General features: G+C 35.6%; 1 protein-coding gene across 5 annotated transcripts in view; it reads right to left on the bottom strand.

The window, feature by feature from the left end:
* SETDB2 (SET domain bifurcated histone lysine methyltransferase 2) overlaps positions 1-16,260 on the bottom strand; it is an 80,460-nt gene that overhangs the window by 59,684 nt on the left and 4,516 nt on the right. For all 5 annotated transcript variants that reach the window (XM_065901967.1, XM_065901969.1, XM_065901970.1 and 2 more), the window contains exons 3-6: positions 10,763-10,888; positions 9,699-9,764; positions 6,550-6,646; positions 1,064-1,627 (exon numbers count right to left, since the gene is read on the bottom strand). In XM_065901967.1, the coding sequence (XP_065758039.1) occupies positions 1,064-1,627; positions 6,550-6,646; positions 9,699-9,764; positions 10,763-10,888 (853 nt within the window). The remainder of the gene's footprint in view (positions 1-1,063; positions 1,628-6,549; positions 6,647-9,698; positions 9,765-10,762; positions 10,889-16,260) is intronic.

Raw genomic sequence — 16,260 nt, 5'->3', positions numbered from 1 at the left:
GAAGGAGATTGAGCTTGGCCAGATGTAGACAGGTTAGAGGCAATGCTTAAAAATAACAATTTATATTTAAACAGAATAAAACCTGGCACAGTGAAAGGTTTCCTCTATGACAAAACCTAAAGGAACTGGGCCAAACTAGATTTATGTATCTCATCTCACACTCCTAACTGACAGGATGGTTAAAAACTACTATCTATACATTTTAAATTAATTCTCTTTATCTCTCTCATGCATTTTCTTTTTCCTAGTATAGGCAGCTAAGTTTGCATTAAGTTAAATGTACATATAATGCAACTCTGCTCTACCGATGCAAACCTACAAATACCAGTAAATTATACACGTTTAAAACAAAATGGTTTTCAAAGTCTTAATATATTAGAACATGTTTTCATTTTTTTATGGAATGCCAATTTTGGGATCAGGAGAGGCACCATTAACTTTCGAAAAAAGGAGCAAGGTAAAGATATGTGAAAGTAAAACATGACATATAACAGTTAAGAGCACAGGAGAAGAAAGTGGCAACCCACTCCAGGATTCTTGCCTGGAGAATCCCAGGGATGGAGGAGCCTGGTGGGCTGCGGTTTATGGAGTCGCACAGAAACGGACACGACTAAAGCGACTTAGCAGCAGCATAGGTTCAAATCCTGGTGCTTAAATTTGTTGACCTTACCCCTGGTTTCTCAACTTCCTCATTTGTAACATGGAAATAATATTAACTACCCCATAAAGACTTTGTGAGAACTAGACAAGAAAACAGAGGGAAAGCACTTGTCACAATGTTTGGCACAGTTACATGGCATTAGCTCTAACTGTTGCTATGAAGAGTTACAGTAACAGATTAAGGGGAAAACTTATCATTGCAAGAAATAATTCCCAAATTAATAAAATAATTGGTGAAGAGTTTCCTTCCTATTGCTAAAGAGAGAGTGCATCTTTCTATTTTCAATTCTTGATGAACTGGTTTTAGATAAGACAGACAGACAAACTGATACACAGCAGGATTTCTTGACAAGTACCCCTACATTCAGAAGATTTTTTTGAAATGCCATGTTCTTCTACTCACATGTCTACGCAGCCCTCAGAACAGTCACATGAATCAGTAAACATGTTGGAAAAGCTGTTTAGATAATATGCTCGTGGCCACATAGTCTTTCTGTACTTAAACTGTGGAAGTTTTCTATTGTCAATTTCATTACAGAAAGAAATGGGCACCGATTCCACTCCATTGCTAATATCCACATCAGAAACAATTTCTTCTTTCTTTGGGTAATTCCGAGTCAACTGAACATAGGTATTGAAAGAAAAGTTATCTGTAAATAGAAAGTTACACTCTGTCTCAAGCAGGTAACGAAAAACTTCCTTCATGTTTCGTAGACTCCTTCCACAAGGGGTTTTATAACTCACGTGGAGTGCTGAAGAATGAGAGTTTGTCTTCGCGTGTCGTCTTTGGAAATGGCATTTGACTGGTAGCTGCAGAGGGTTTTCCCCCTTGAAGGTAAGCGGCATTTTCATCAGACAGGCGCCAGAGCACTCATGCTTTTGGTAAGATAAATTTAAAGAAGATTCTTTTTTTCTAAAGTCTGCAACTTTATTTTCCATAGGGGGAACTTCCTGGTTTTCTGTAGATCTGTTTAAAATTAATTATTTATTAGAACCTCAAATTTACAGCACAATTCCCCATATTAAAAAAAAAAACACTAAGATGATATTTAATTCCTGTATTAGTTTCTTCTCAGACAACATGAAAATAAGCCAGACTCTGAAATAAAACATCTATGTTCTGTGGTTATATAAAGTTATGTAAGTGTTTTTTTTAATCTCGTTCTGAGCACCAAATATGTGGTGTTTTTTTCCAGCATGACTTCTTCAATGAGTGTCCAATAATTCAGTTCAATTCTGGCATTATCTACCTGGAGTCAGCATCAGATTCCACAAATTAGTTCAGTCCCATAAAACTGCCCCCAATCCAGACGTGAAATGCAATTTTCAGGTCACCCACACTTCTGACCAATCCATGAGTTCCCACAACCTCCTCCTCTTTGTTAATGGGCTGGAAAGACTCACAGAATTCAGGAAAGCACTTTAACTACTATTACCAGTTTATAATAAAAGATGCACTCAGAACAGCCAAACGGGAGAGAGGCATGGGGCAAGGTAGCTAAGAAGGGGCATGGAGTTTCCATATGCTCTCTCCAAATGTACCCCCCCCCACCCCCCCCCCCCCAGCATCTCAAAGTGTCTGCCAACCAGGAAGCTCCAGGAGCCCTGCTGCTTTTTGTAGTGGTTTAACTGCTTAAGCATGAAAGATTAAATCACTGGTGACTGGTGATTATCTCCACCTGCAGCCCTTCTCCCCTCCCTGGAGGCTTGGAGGTAGGGCTGCAAGGGCATCAAAGATTTCTTGAATGCCTGCTATGTGCCAGGTGCTAAGAAAACAAAGATGAGAGCTCAGTACTCTCAAGGAACTTACATTCAAGGCAGAGAATGAAGTATTTATAATAAAGTATAAATGATATTATGAATAATGCCATGTTATATAATGTTATGGAAAGACATCTGATCTTTTTTCTGATTTTAAGGGTTCTAATTTTATAATTAATCTTTCTAGGTTCGACAGTTCAATTTCATCTGGAGTTTATATTGATGTAACATGAATATCTAACTTAAAATCTCCAAATGATATCCAATTGTTCTAGAGTCTTTTACTGAATACTGTAGAGAGTCCTTTCACCTGACTTTGACTTACTAGCTTAATATCTCAACTTCTTATCACAAAAATGCTTTCTTATTTTCTAGACTCATTCTGCCTTTAGATTGAAATCTTTTTTTTTCTTTTGGCCATGCTGTATGGCATGTAGGATCTCAGTTCCCTGATCAGGGAAAGAGCCTAAGTCCCCTGCACTGGAAGCATGGAGTCTTAATCACTGGATGATCAGGGAATTCCCTAAATAGCAAATTTTTGAATGAAAAACATGCATTTTAATTTTCTAGTTGCTGGAACCATTCTGAAGCCTAGTTTAGATATTGTGATTTCTTGCACTGGAGCTATGAACAGCAGCACAGTGGCCCTAACTCTATCATCTTAGCTTGAAACTCTTAACGTTTCCTAAGAAAACATTATAACATATGGATAATCCAGAAAATATTTCTGAAGTGTTAATTAAAATCATTAGTTTTCTGGTAATGGTTTCTTTTTTAAGAACACTATTCATCATTCTCTTCTTTTTCTCATCCATTTGCCCTTTTATTCTACATTTTGGGTAATCTTATAGATTCCAGACTATACCTTTGAGTTCCTTTAATAGGCAACTTTCACAATGAATACTTCCTTAAAAGAAAGTTTGGGGTAAAACTGATTACTGTATTACTATTTACATTAGGTAATATTTGGAACTATCTACCCATCCTTAAAGGGATGGGTAAATAAAATGTATTTTCACATTATGGAAATCCAAACAACAGTTAAAGGGAATGAAACAGATCTATAACACAGCAAGCAGCATGATTAGATCTCAAAACTAATGCTGAGTGAAGTAAGAAGGTACATATATGAATATTTATCTAAAATTTAAAAACTATAAATAATAGCAGTATATATTATTTAAGGCTATGTAATATTAAAAAAATGAACTAGAGAAATAACTGATGACAGTGACTGCTCTTCGAAAGGCAGAGAAGAGAATAGAACGTTGTCAGGGTGAGAAGTTAGGTATGGCTCAAAGAGACTACAGTGTTTTGTTTTCTTTTAAAAAAAAGACATTGGAAGCACATACAATGAAATGTTAATAGCTATTAGTTCTGGCTGGTGGTAGTATAGTTTTTGCTATATTCTTTTATATGTTTTCAATCTTTGAAATTCTCAAAAAGATAGTAAAAAATATTGAATGAGAATGCAGCTAAAATGCCCACTCTCACCACTACTACTCAACATATAGTTTTGGAAGTGTTGGCCACAGCAATCAGAGCAGAAAAAGAAATAAAAGGAATCCAGATAGGAAAAGAAGTAAAATTCTGTTTGCAGACAACATGATCCTCTACATAGAAAACCCTAAAGACTCTACCAGAAAATTACTAGAGCTAATCAATGAATACAGTAATGTTGCAGGATATAAAATTAACACAAAGAAATCCCTTGCATTCCTATACACTAACAATGAGAAAACAGAAAGAGAAATTAAGGAAACAATACCATTCACCATTGTAACAAAAAGAGAAAGCAGCTAAAAGATCAATGCAAATCTATCACTTCCATGGACTACAATGCAATAGCACCTAAAACATTAAAAACGAGGGCAGAAACAACAACAAAAAGAGGTAAGGTTATGTTTTCCCTTATATAACTTCAATCTATTTTAGTAGTTTTTGAATAATACTGGGGGTACATTCCATAGTAAAAATATAGTCTATAATGCATTTTTTGCTGTGTTCTTCCATTTTGCTTTGTTTTTCCATTTAACTTCAATCTTCTTAGCCTAGTCCACTTTAATAAGTTATTTATTTATTTAGGTATTCAGTATTTCCTTCTTTTTTTTAAAGACTGTGCCTGGAATTGCTCTTTCCTTATTATTAAGTGCCTTTCTACCACTTTTTCTTATAAAGCATTATAGTATATTCTGAGCTATGAGCACTACTATTTGTCTACCTGGGATATATATATACCTTTGGCTTCATTCTGTACTTACTGAAATAAATTCTCTTAAGCTCTCATAGCTTTGTTCTTTGTTCTGTTCTAGACTAATTTACTCTTGAGTGATTTACATAGCTACAGTGTGGCTCAGAGGGTAAAGCGTCTGTCTGCAATGCAGGAGAGCTTGGTTCGATTCCTGGGTCAGGAAGATCCCCTAGAGAAGGAAATGGCAACCCACTCCAGTACTCTTGCCTGGAAAATTCCATGGATGGAGGAGCCTGGTAGGCTACAGTCCATGAGATTGCAAAGAGTGGGACACAACTGAGCAATTCCACTAGTGTTATATAACCAGTAAGTTGAATGTTTCATTTCCCTTTTCAACTTGATTTTGAACTTTAAAACAAATTATGTTTCAAGCTGGGTTCTGTAGCATTCTTTTCTACAAAATGTCATCAATTTATTTCCCCTATTTTTCTGGAAGGGGAATATGAAATATTGATGATTCAAGAAGTTCTTTGCTATGAAGGGATTAATTCAGCATATATTCAAGAGAAAAAATTGTATCTGGGGCATCCTTAGTTCTAAAGTTTATTAAAAGATTTTATTATTTACAGATTTAACTAATAACCTATATAGAGAATTATGAACCTACATAAAATACACATCTTCTAAAACTTTTCAGAAAGGGTAGGGGAAATGGATAGTTAGTTTGGGATGGACATGTATACACTGCTATATTTAAAATGGATAACCACGGAGAAGGCAATGGCACCCCACTCCAGTACTCTTGCCTGGAAAATCCTATGGACGGAGGAGCCTGGTAGGCTGCAATCCACGGGGTTGCTAAGAGTCGGACACGAGTGAGCGACTTCCCTTCCACTTTTCACTTTCATGCATTGGAGAAGGAAATGGCAACCCACTCCAGTGCTGTTGCCTGGAGAATCCCAGGGACAGAGGAGCCTGGTGGGCTGCCAACTATGGGGTCGCACAGAGTCGGACACAACTGAAGCGACTTAGCAGCAACAACAGCATTAAAATTTGTGGGAGGACTCTTGGCCTAAAAATTAATTATCTTAAACATAAGGTGAAGTTTCTCCACATCTGACCGGTGCAGGCAGTTATTTCACTCATGAATTCATCAATAACTTGGAGTATCTAAAAATACTTTACGAGTTAGAATTAATTCCCTTTTAGAGAGAAATCAAATTCATGTTAAAGAATCACTATTCCAAGGGACAAGCAATAGAGAGACGTTAGTTATATTGTCTTATATTAAGAAGCCTAATTTCAAAGTAAAATAATGTCTGATAACATAAATTCCTATAAATGTATAAATTCCTAGTGTTCTGATTCTTTACACTCCAGTAACAAATAGCATGAGGTAGAAAATATTTAAATCTTTGTATAGTACCATATTTAAATCTTACTAGTAGAATGTGTTTGTATCTTTTTCACTTGTGTCTCTCGTCACTTATTCTTAACTTTTAAAATTCTTGGTCAAAATGGAACATAATGTCTTATTTGTCTGATTTCATCTTAGTGGGAATAAAGAATTATGTCACTTGACCTATTTATTTGATAAAAAATAAAATAAAATGGATAACCAACAAGGACCTATTGCAGAGCACAGGGAACTCTGCTCAAAGTTATGTGGAAGTCTGGATGGGAGGGAGTTTGGGGAGAATGGATACTTGTGTGTGTGTGGCTGAGAGCCTCTGCTGTCCACCTGAAACTATCACAGCATTGTTAATTGGCTATACTCCAATACAAAATAAAGAAGATTAAAAAAAAAAAGTTTTCATGGGAAAGAATCCTTTTATTATATATTTTATCTACTCTTATGTCAAATGATTAGCAACAGCAAATTGCTTTCTGGGAACAAAAGCACTAACAACATAAATAAATTTAACTTCTATACATACAGAGAGGGGCAGTCTTCTGGAAAGAAGTCTTCATATGATGTCGAGGGCAATGAACTTGATTTGTTTTCTTCTGCATTCTGGGTCACAGATGTATGATCTACATGAAAAAATTACAAACAAGTTAAAAATGAGTCACTGTAATATCTAAATAATAACTTTATTGACTAAAGATATAAGGAGCCCTTAAATCTGAAAACATTAAGGTTTCAAAATTGAGGCAAAAATTAGGTATCAACATTTTCAAGGATATTAAGAAAATAAGACAGGATAAAACAAGACATAGAAGAAATTTCTACTGCAGAAATTCTAATTTGGCCCAAACTTTATCTGTATTTTAATCATCCTTTAAAGCAAACATCAAGTATCCCTATTTCTGCTTGTATTTTACAGAAAAAATAGTGTAACTCTCGGAGACTCTATTAAGGTTGTAAAATGGGAAGCCTTTACGTTTCTTATTCTATTACTTTATATTTTTGCAGAGGAGGGAAAAGTATTTGGGTTGCTCTTTTTGTCTTTTCATTTGTTCATTCATAATTCTCTTAGTTTCCCCTATATCTTTCTGCACTTAATTTCATCTTGAGCCAGGATGTCCCTGGTTCATTCTTGTCTCTGTATTTTTCAACTTCACCTATTCTTACTAACATGACTTCACTATACAAATAAACTATGCAGTTAATGAAAAAAAAGTTATATATTTCCTGCTCTTATTTTGAAAAAAAAAGTGAATATGCAAAATAATCTGTTTGTTTTTTAAAAAATTGTTTTTTTTTTAATCATGCTTTTTCCTATGCAGTAGTGGACCTTAATAAAAAAGTGATTCTCTTCCTGCCTTATTATTAACTTGCATTGGTCCTTTAGTGTAGACCAGTCTTATTAAACAGAAAAAAAAAAAGTTTAAGAAAATAAAAGAGTAGTTTAAGTTATAACCCAGGGTCATATGTGTGGATGCATGCGTCGCTTCAGTCGTGTCAGCTTTTTGTGACCTTAGGCCACCAGGCTCCTCTGTCCATGGGATTCTCCAGGCAAGAATACTGGAGATGAATACAAGAATGCTTGCCATGCCCTACTCCAGGGGACCTTCCTGACCCAGGGATCGAACCTGTGTCTCATGTTTCCTGCACTGGGAAGCAGGTTCTTTACCACTAGTGCCACATGGGAAGCCCTGACCCAACGTCATCCTTGGCTAATTGGAAAGTAAATATCCCTCTTTAGTTACTGAGGTAAAGAAAGAAGATTTAAAATCTGATAGATGAAGAGAGCTACAATAACTGATTAATAAATAAGTTTCGGTCAGTGGTTAAGACTCGGTGCTCCCAATGCAGTAGGGGGCAAAAATTCAATCCCTGGTAGGGGAAGTAATAACCCAATGCCACATGGCACAGCCTTTAAAAAAAAAGTAAGTAAGTTTTTCAAATTAAGAATTTCTGATTTTTCCCAGCAAATTTCTTTGAATGAGCCATATAACGCCATACTAAGAAATACAAATGTAACAAAGGTATGTAAGCATAGTTATAAACAAGATTTACTAAAAAAATGGAGATTTTTATTAACCATTAGATAAGAGAAGAAAGGAGAAATAATAGTTTCTTTCAAGAAAACAGTATCCAATTCTTTGTATGGGGATACAGCAAATATTTACAGAACTATACACAAGCAAAAAAAAATCAAACGTAAATTAGTGGTTTGGGGAATTCAGGCTGGATCTGGGATGGCTTGTTTAGACCCCAACACCAATTCCTTTTGTTTCTCCCAGTCTCAGTATTCCTTTTAAAATAAATACTAATATGAAACTTTATTACTATGAAGTGTTTAATCCCTACACTTGCTAGCAATGTCACTACATAATTCCCTGATACTTTAAAAACATTTGCTAGCTCTACCACTAGCAAACATATACTTCTATTTTGATAAATTTATTATATTTCAGAAGACCTATATAAAAATATGAAACTAGAATACTCCGCATTTCTACCAATGAAATAACTTTAAAAGAACCAAGACAAAAACCCAACTTATTTTCTTTTACTGGGAAAGATTATTTAGAAAGAAAAAAGCTGTTTAGAGTTATTTCTTCTTACCACCTCTTGCACTTACAGGCTTCTCTCTTAGGAAACTAATGTAACCCCTTAAGGGTATGTTGATTCTAAGTGCTACTGTAGGCTACTGGGAGAAAGCTACTGTAGGCTACTGTTTTCTTGAAAGAATGTACTCTCTTCTAAAACTTTACATTAGCGACTGAAAGTGAAAACATTTCTGAATAACAAAACCTTTCTTTAAAATAAACTGATGATGTTAAGCCATATTTTCAGAGATTTAAAACTCTAAGGCTCCAAATCATGACAGTTAAAATGATTACAATCTGTTGAAAATATTTAGCAGTATTAATTAAAATTTAGAAAATATACTTCCTCAACACTTTAGCAAATTGGTGATAGTCTAAGATTTATAGGATAGTGATTCTGATAACTTTTTAATTAAAAAAAGTTTTTTAACTGAAGGATAATTGATCAACAGTGTTGTGTTTGTTATATAGAAATGTGATTCAGTTATATATATATATATATATATATATATACACACACACACATATATATGTTCTTCTTCATATTCTTTTCCATTAGGGACTATTATAGCATATTGAATATAGTTCCCTGTACTATACAGTAGGACCTTGTTGTTTACCTAAAACAACTTTTCAATTTTTCTTTTTCTAATCCTAGTACATTATCTTTGTTCAATTCCTTTAAAGTTGATACATTGATGTTCTTAATAATAATCTAGAAATGAAAAAAGTTTCCATCAATTTATCTATACCAAAATATATCTTTCTAGCATTGTTCTTTACACAAAGCAGGTTTAGAGTGGTTTGGAGTCTTGGAATTCTGTTTGGGCTTCTTATAGGAGAAGCAGTTTTGAAGAAGAGATACATTTGTTCTTCCTGAGAGGTTTAATAGGGTGTGCATGTCCTATCTATGGATGGGCAGGACTTTTCATTGACTAGGAACACTGATTTCCATAACTTACCTATATGGATCTTGCAGTTTTATTTTAAACTGTCTTTGGTTAAGGCAACAATAATTAAGGCTGGCTTGCTTCAAAGCAAGAAAACAGCAGAGAATATTCTAGATTAGGATTAGAAATGTACATACCCTTTATCAATGTTGAATTGTGGTTTATAGTTGCATCTTTTACTAGAATCATTGCTTGGATGTATTCTGTTAAGGAAGGGAAAAAAGAATGAAAACAATCATCAGCAGCAGCACCTTTACTCAAGATGTCAGTTACTGTGCTACGCAATTCACTGATACACACATTATCTCATTCAATCTTCCTAACTTCTCTGAGAGGTTTTTATGAGTATCTACTTTAAAGACAAAGAAATTGAAGCTTAGAGGTTAAGCTGTTCACTTCAGGTCAATCAGATAGAAGAGGTAGAACTGAATTCAAACCTAGATATATCAGAGTCATGAAGGAATGAGAATATTAAAATGAAAGACAGTATTAATTTTGTAGACAAACACACAACTGAGTAAAATATCCAAAAAGAATTAAGAATATCCTGGGGAAAACAAAGAATAGGAGGGGGGAAGTTTTGCTTGAAAATCATATATTCTGATGGAATGAAGGAAGTTTCCATATAAAAGTCTATATTCTACAGCTACCTGGGCTGAAGACAAATAAACAGAAAAAATAAAAACCTGGATGACTGAATTGCCTGCCGATGTAAAACCCAAGGTTTGCCTTCTGAAGACTACTAAGGCAAATCCTGTTTAAAGCAGGCAAAACATATCCATTATGTCTAAGCTGTCTCTGAAAGATTGGATGATGGATAATCTGCTATATTTTTCTGTATGTACCAAATGTTCTACAAGGAGCACATACTAGTTTTGCAATATACCCCCTCCACCCCCGCATAAAGATAAAATGAGGGAGAGAAAAGTAGCCTGAGATAAAGAGAGATTTATTTATTATTATTCAAAATAATCATCTTCATCCACTTTTACAAATGTTCATAGTATGATAAAAATGAGTTTTTATAGAAGCAGAGCATATACACAAAAAAAGCAAACAGAACTGATGTCAAGTTCTTAGAAAACAAAAGAAAATATTTTGACTTTTAAAACAAACAGCAATACTGGAAATAGAACTAAACTGTATTGCCAGTGGGTAATATTTAGCATTAAATGTGTTGAAAGTTCTTACTGCTTCATACCTTTATTTGTGGCAGACCCATCTTTGATCTTTTGTTTCAGGGACTGCAGCACATTTTGCACTTGTTCAAATATGAAATCCACTTTCCCATCATCTTCCAGCTCCATCCAGAAAGTTTCTGCATCACCTAGAGAAAAAATAAGTGCATAGCCTAAGAGCTCAACAGACATAGACTGTAACTTTCCTAAAGCACATGCTATGAAAAATCCACTTGGTTTCTAAATAAAATCAAGATTTAATTGGGTTATTACTTTCTTTCAGGAAAAACATTTTCGTCACTGTTTCTTCTTTTCTCTTTTGGCCACATGATCTTAGTTCCCTAACCAGGGACTGAACCTGGGTCCTTGGCAGTGGATGTGTGGAGGCCTAACCACTGGAGTACTTGGTCACTGTCTCTTTAGAAAGAATGAAAAACAAAGATAACCTAGCCATCTCCCTTATTTCTGCTAATTAAAAAAAAAAGTGTTGAAAACTAGTGAAACTATTTCTTGACTGGAAAACAGAAGGAATGATTTCATTCTGGGGTGGAAGCAGGCGTACTTATAGACAACTATACCTTTAAAATTTTTCAAGGACATAACCTCCAATGAATAGGCAAGTGGATGGTTTCAGAATGAAACATCCCAACGACTGTTGAAATAATGAAACGTCTAACACTAATGCTTTTAAAGATATCTTTGCTATCAACTTTTTAATAGTTATGTTGACTGAAGAAAAGCGAACAATCTAAAAGCTGCGAATTATGTTTTATTTGGGACCTACTGAGGACTACAGTCTGGGAGAGAGCCTCTGAGATAGCTCTGAGAAACACCTCCCAAGAGGTAAGGGAGGAGTCAGGATAAACAGTTTTTGCTGAGAGGAAAAAAATAAAACATGTACTTAAAGATCGAATGATTACTGCCGATCACAAAGAATAGACGTCTCAATTTAATGATGTTAGTGCTTTTTTATGCCTAGGGCGATACAAGAGTCTGGGCTCACTGAAATTATTCTTCAGATATGCATCTTAACTATCTACCGTAAGTATCTAGTTTTTCTACATTCTGAATTCTCCTCAGGGAGTGCCACTTGGGGCAGATGTAGATGTTAGCTTGATGGCAGGCAGCACTCACTATTTTCTGAAATGGCAGGCAACATTTTTTTTGTTCACAGTGACGTGAGGCAAAATAATGTTTAAAGCTTTTATAAAGTTATTTCAGATGCTCAGCAAACTAACACTGTAATCAAAAATTTCAGATGCTCAGCAAACTAACACTATAATCAAAAATTTCCATCCTTTCACAGTTGAAAACAGAAATATGAGAAATGCCATGAAAATAAACTGACAAAAGTCAAATCTCACACCATGTTTAAAAGTTACAAAAATACCTAAAATGTTAAACACAAATTATTTCTAAAATAGATAACATTAATGTATAAAATGCTTAAAATGAATAGGGCCTTAAGCAAAGGAGGCACATAATAATAACTGCACTGCAGACAGGTCACTTGAGAAGTCACTGGGAGGATTAATGAGCAGACTGCACAGTAAGTTCACCCAAAAATACATTTTCCTTCATAAAAATGATACCCAGAACCTCCAAGAGAGTAACGGTGGGGAATTCTTCAAAGGAGGCTTAGACTTCAAAGTCCCAACTCTCCCTGGGAGCCATCTTACCCAAAGGGGACCTCTGGCTAATGAGGGCCGCCACTCTCCAGCAGCCTCAGGAGGAGCACTGCTTCCCTGTAGACTCTCTGGCCTGTTGTGTACTACACAAGACTAAGCCTACTTTTAACTCCCCAAAGCACAGTTCAGACAAAGGTTTCAACACTTGAAAAAAAACCAACAACAAAACACCACAATGTGAAAAGGCAAAAGGGATGAGAAATGATGTCTTAGAGACAGGCTGTGACATGGAGGGCCTTGCGTACCATGCTAAGCAATCTTATTTTTATATGGAAGGCAATGGGGAGCCACTTAAGAGGTTTAAGCATCTTATCATTATGTCTGTTTTTAAGAATATCACTCACAGGGCAGTGGGAAAAGGGAGTCAAGACTGATTTCTATGTTTCTGACTTGGTCAACCATATGTATAATACTGGTATTATTTGCAATAGGGAATAAAGGTAGAGCAACAAGTGAGAAATTCAAGCAGCGTTAGGTAAAGAGGATATGTAGGTTCCAGAGTAAGATCTGGTCCAGATATACAAGTTAATTTTGGAGTCAATAATACAAAAATTCTTGATTGAAGCCACAGAGGAGATGTGATTAGAGAGAATGTGTAGGACGAGAAGGGTTTTCTGTAAAACATCAACATGTAAGTGATGAGAATAAGAAAAAGGAAACATGGAGACTGAGAAGGAATATAGCAGCAGATACTTGAGCTGAAACTCAAATCAGTAAACTAATACTACTGCTACTTGCCTCTAGAAATGAAGATCATCTTACAGCTCCACTGTCTGTCCAAGTTTGCTCCATTATTCAGCTAGATACTAAGATTTATTGCAAGAACATAATCATGAAGCAAGAGGTAGGGCACCTTTGCAAAGAAGGAAGACAAGTAAACTACATAGTTATACTATGTGTCTTCCAATCTCACATGAGACAGAAAGTCTGTAAATAAGCAATGCTCATGAATCACGTTGACCTGAGGTCATTTAGTAGATGAATATACATTGATAATGACCTAGGTACATGTATATGTATGTATTTATATTTCTTCATCCATTCCCTGAAGAGCTTCAGGGCAGTGGTCCAGAGAATCCCTGAGACACCTTCGAGCCTGTTATCAGTAAAGTATAGTCTACGAATTCTCGGCTGGTGGGGCTTCTCTGGTGGCTCAGATGGTAAAAAATCCACCTGCGATACAGGACACCTGGGTTTGATCCCTGGGTGGGGACGATACCCTGGAGAAGGGAATGGCAACCCACTCCAGTATTCTTGCCTAGAGAATCCCCATGGATAGAGGAGCCTGGCGGGCTATAGTCCATGGGTCGCAAAGAGTCGGACACGACTGAGCAGCTAAGCACAGCACAGCACAAATCCTTTCAGACAATACACTAGGTCAAACTATTTTAACAGTAATACAAGATATTATTTGCCTTTTTCTTCCCTGTATTGACATTAGCTGATAGTTCAAAAGCTCTGGTGAATAAAAATGCTGGAGCCTTAGTGTGAATCAAGGCAGTTGCACCAAACTACCACTGTATTGTACTGTTTACCACCAACTTCACTTAAGGTCCTTGATAAAGCAACATAAATAATTACCACAGTACAAGGGCTCTTTCAAGGAAAAACATTAGTGAGATTGTTTTGAGCTGTAAGATAAACTAGCTTTCTTATTCTCCCATGGAAAACCATTTTTACTTGAAAGAAACACTAATAAAAATAGTGGTTTTCTGACTGGGTGTTTGGTACACATTTTCTCAAACTTGAAGGACAAAACTAACGGCAGTCATGGCTAATGATAAAATTCAAGCTACCAAATTAAAATTGAAAATTTAGAAAACTTGCATCTGCCATGGTAAATTTGAAAGGTTCTCACTAATTCATCATTTTTTGATGATTGATAGCAATATTAACAAATGTAATTTTAAAATATCGTGATTAAATGTGTCAACATTTGGAAAAATCTGCATAATTCATTGCATCAATGTTTTCCAAGTGGCCAATGCATGTTATAAAATCATACCTGTGGGAGAAAAAAAAAAAATCATACCTGTGTAAGAGACCCATTCAACTGCTACTGCTAAGTCACTTCAGTTGTGTCCGACTCTGTGCGACCCCATCCCTGGGATTCTCCAGGCAAGAACACTGGAGTGGGTTGCCATTTCCTTCTCCAATGCATAAAAGTGAAAAGTGAAAGTGAAGTCGCTCAGTCGTGTCTGACTCTTCATGACCCCACGGACTGCAGCCTACCAGGCTCCTCCGTCCATGGGATTTTCCAGGCAAGATTACTGGAGTGGGGTGCCATTGCCTCCTCCGAGACCCATTCAAAGTGCAAGACAAATCAATGGATTTTAATGTAACAATGTAAAGAAAGCTCACTGATATGAATTCAGATTCCACACTATAACTAACCTTGAAGGAATGATTACTTGTTGAGTGTTGTAGTTGTATCAAAGAAAAATTTCCACGATTATCTGAGAGGCTATTAAAATATTCTTCCTTTTTCCAACTTCTTGTCTATATGAAGCTTCATTTTCTTTATACATTTACACCGAAGCCTCATATCACAACAGACTGAAGGCAGAAGCAGATATGAGAATCTCTCTTCTATTAAGCCAACTATCAGAGATTTGTAAAAATAAAAAGCAGTGGTTTTCTCACTAATTTTTTTGTTTTAGAAAATAGTTCTCTCTCACGTAATTTATATTAACATGTTGGGTTTATTATTTTAAAAATATAGGTCAATTACCATTTTTGAAGCTTCTCAATTTCTTAATATAGTAAATATGAATAGATATGAACCACATAAACAAAAGCTATTGAGGGTTTTAAATACTTTTAAGAGTATAAAGTAGTCCTGAAATCAAAAGAAGGCTTGAAACCACTGGCCTAGGTAACTGTCCAGTGAAATAGGTACTGTAATCTGTATAACAATTCATCTACTACACATATGTTAAAGGGTGGTGAAACTGTTCTGTATGATACTGTAATGGTGTATATATGACATTACGCATTCATCAAAACCCACAGTACTTGAAAGCACAAAGAGGGAAGCTTAATGTACGCAATATCATTTAAGAGATCAGGGATCCCATGAAAGCATGTATATTCAACTTTGCTGAAGGGCTGGGTGGAAAAAGATGCTGATTGAAACAACTTTGGAAATAAGTGGACTCTGTAAAACTACAGGCAAAAGGAACTTGCACAAGCAGAGGCGTCTCACCTCGGAATGAGTTTATACTTCTGATACTGCTGTACATATATATTGGAATTAAGCAAATAAATAAGTGCATAACAGATAATGGGAATTTACAGATAAGCAAGGAGACTAGCTTAGCATATCCATATGGTAATGGATTAGAGCCAGAAACATCAGTATAAACTCATGTTTAACTTAATATAGTTAGAGATGGTTACATACAGAAATATTTATAGATATGTGTAAATACAATTTATATATACCTTGCTCTGTCAGTTGAGAGGGCCTATAATCAAGACACCCCAAGAGCAACAAACACACCTATTGCCCAGATCTTGGTTTGTAATACCATTCTCCAAAAAAAAGGAACCAGGTAGGCTATTCAAGAAATGGCTCATTCTAGGAGGATGGCAGGAAATACATGAGATGAACTTGGAGCATCTTTTAGTACCAGAAAATAAGAAAGTGCTAAAAATAAAAAACGAAGAACAAAACAAAAACCACCTGCACTGATGGGGTAAGTCAAAGGGGGAGGAGACTCACTGAAAGAGCTCCAAATGCCCAATCCTGGGATAATTTGAGTAACAAAATTAAAAAGTACTGGATTATAACCCAAAATATAAAATATGTATCCATGAATCTATACTGATAT

The sequence above is a fragment of the Muntiacus reevesi genome, chromosome 11, assembly GCF_963930625.1.
Source record: "Muntiacus reevesi chromosome 11, mMunRee1.1, whole genome shotgun sequence".
Classification (NCBI taxonomy): Eukaryota; Metazoa; Chordata; class Mammalia; order Artiodactyla; family Cervidae; genus Muntiacus; species Muntiacus reevesi.
The sequence above is the reverse complement of the archived record's forward strand: the minus strand, read 5'-3'. Positions and strand labels throughout refer to the sequence as shown.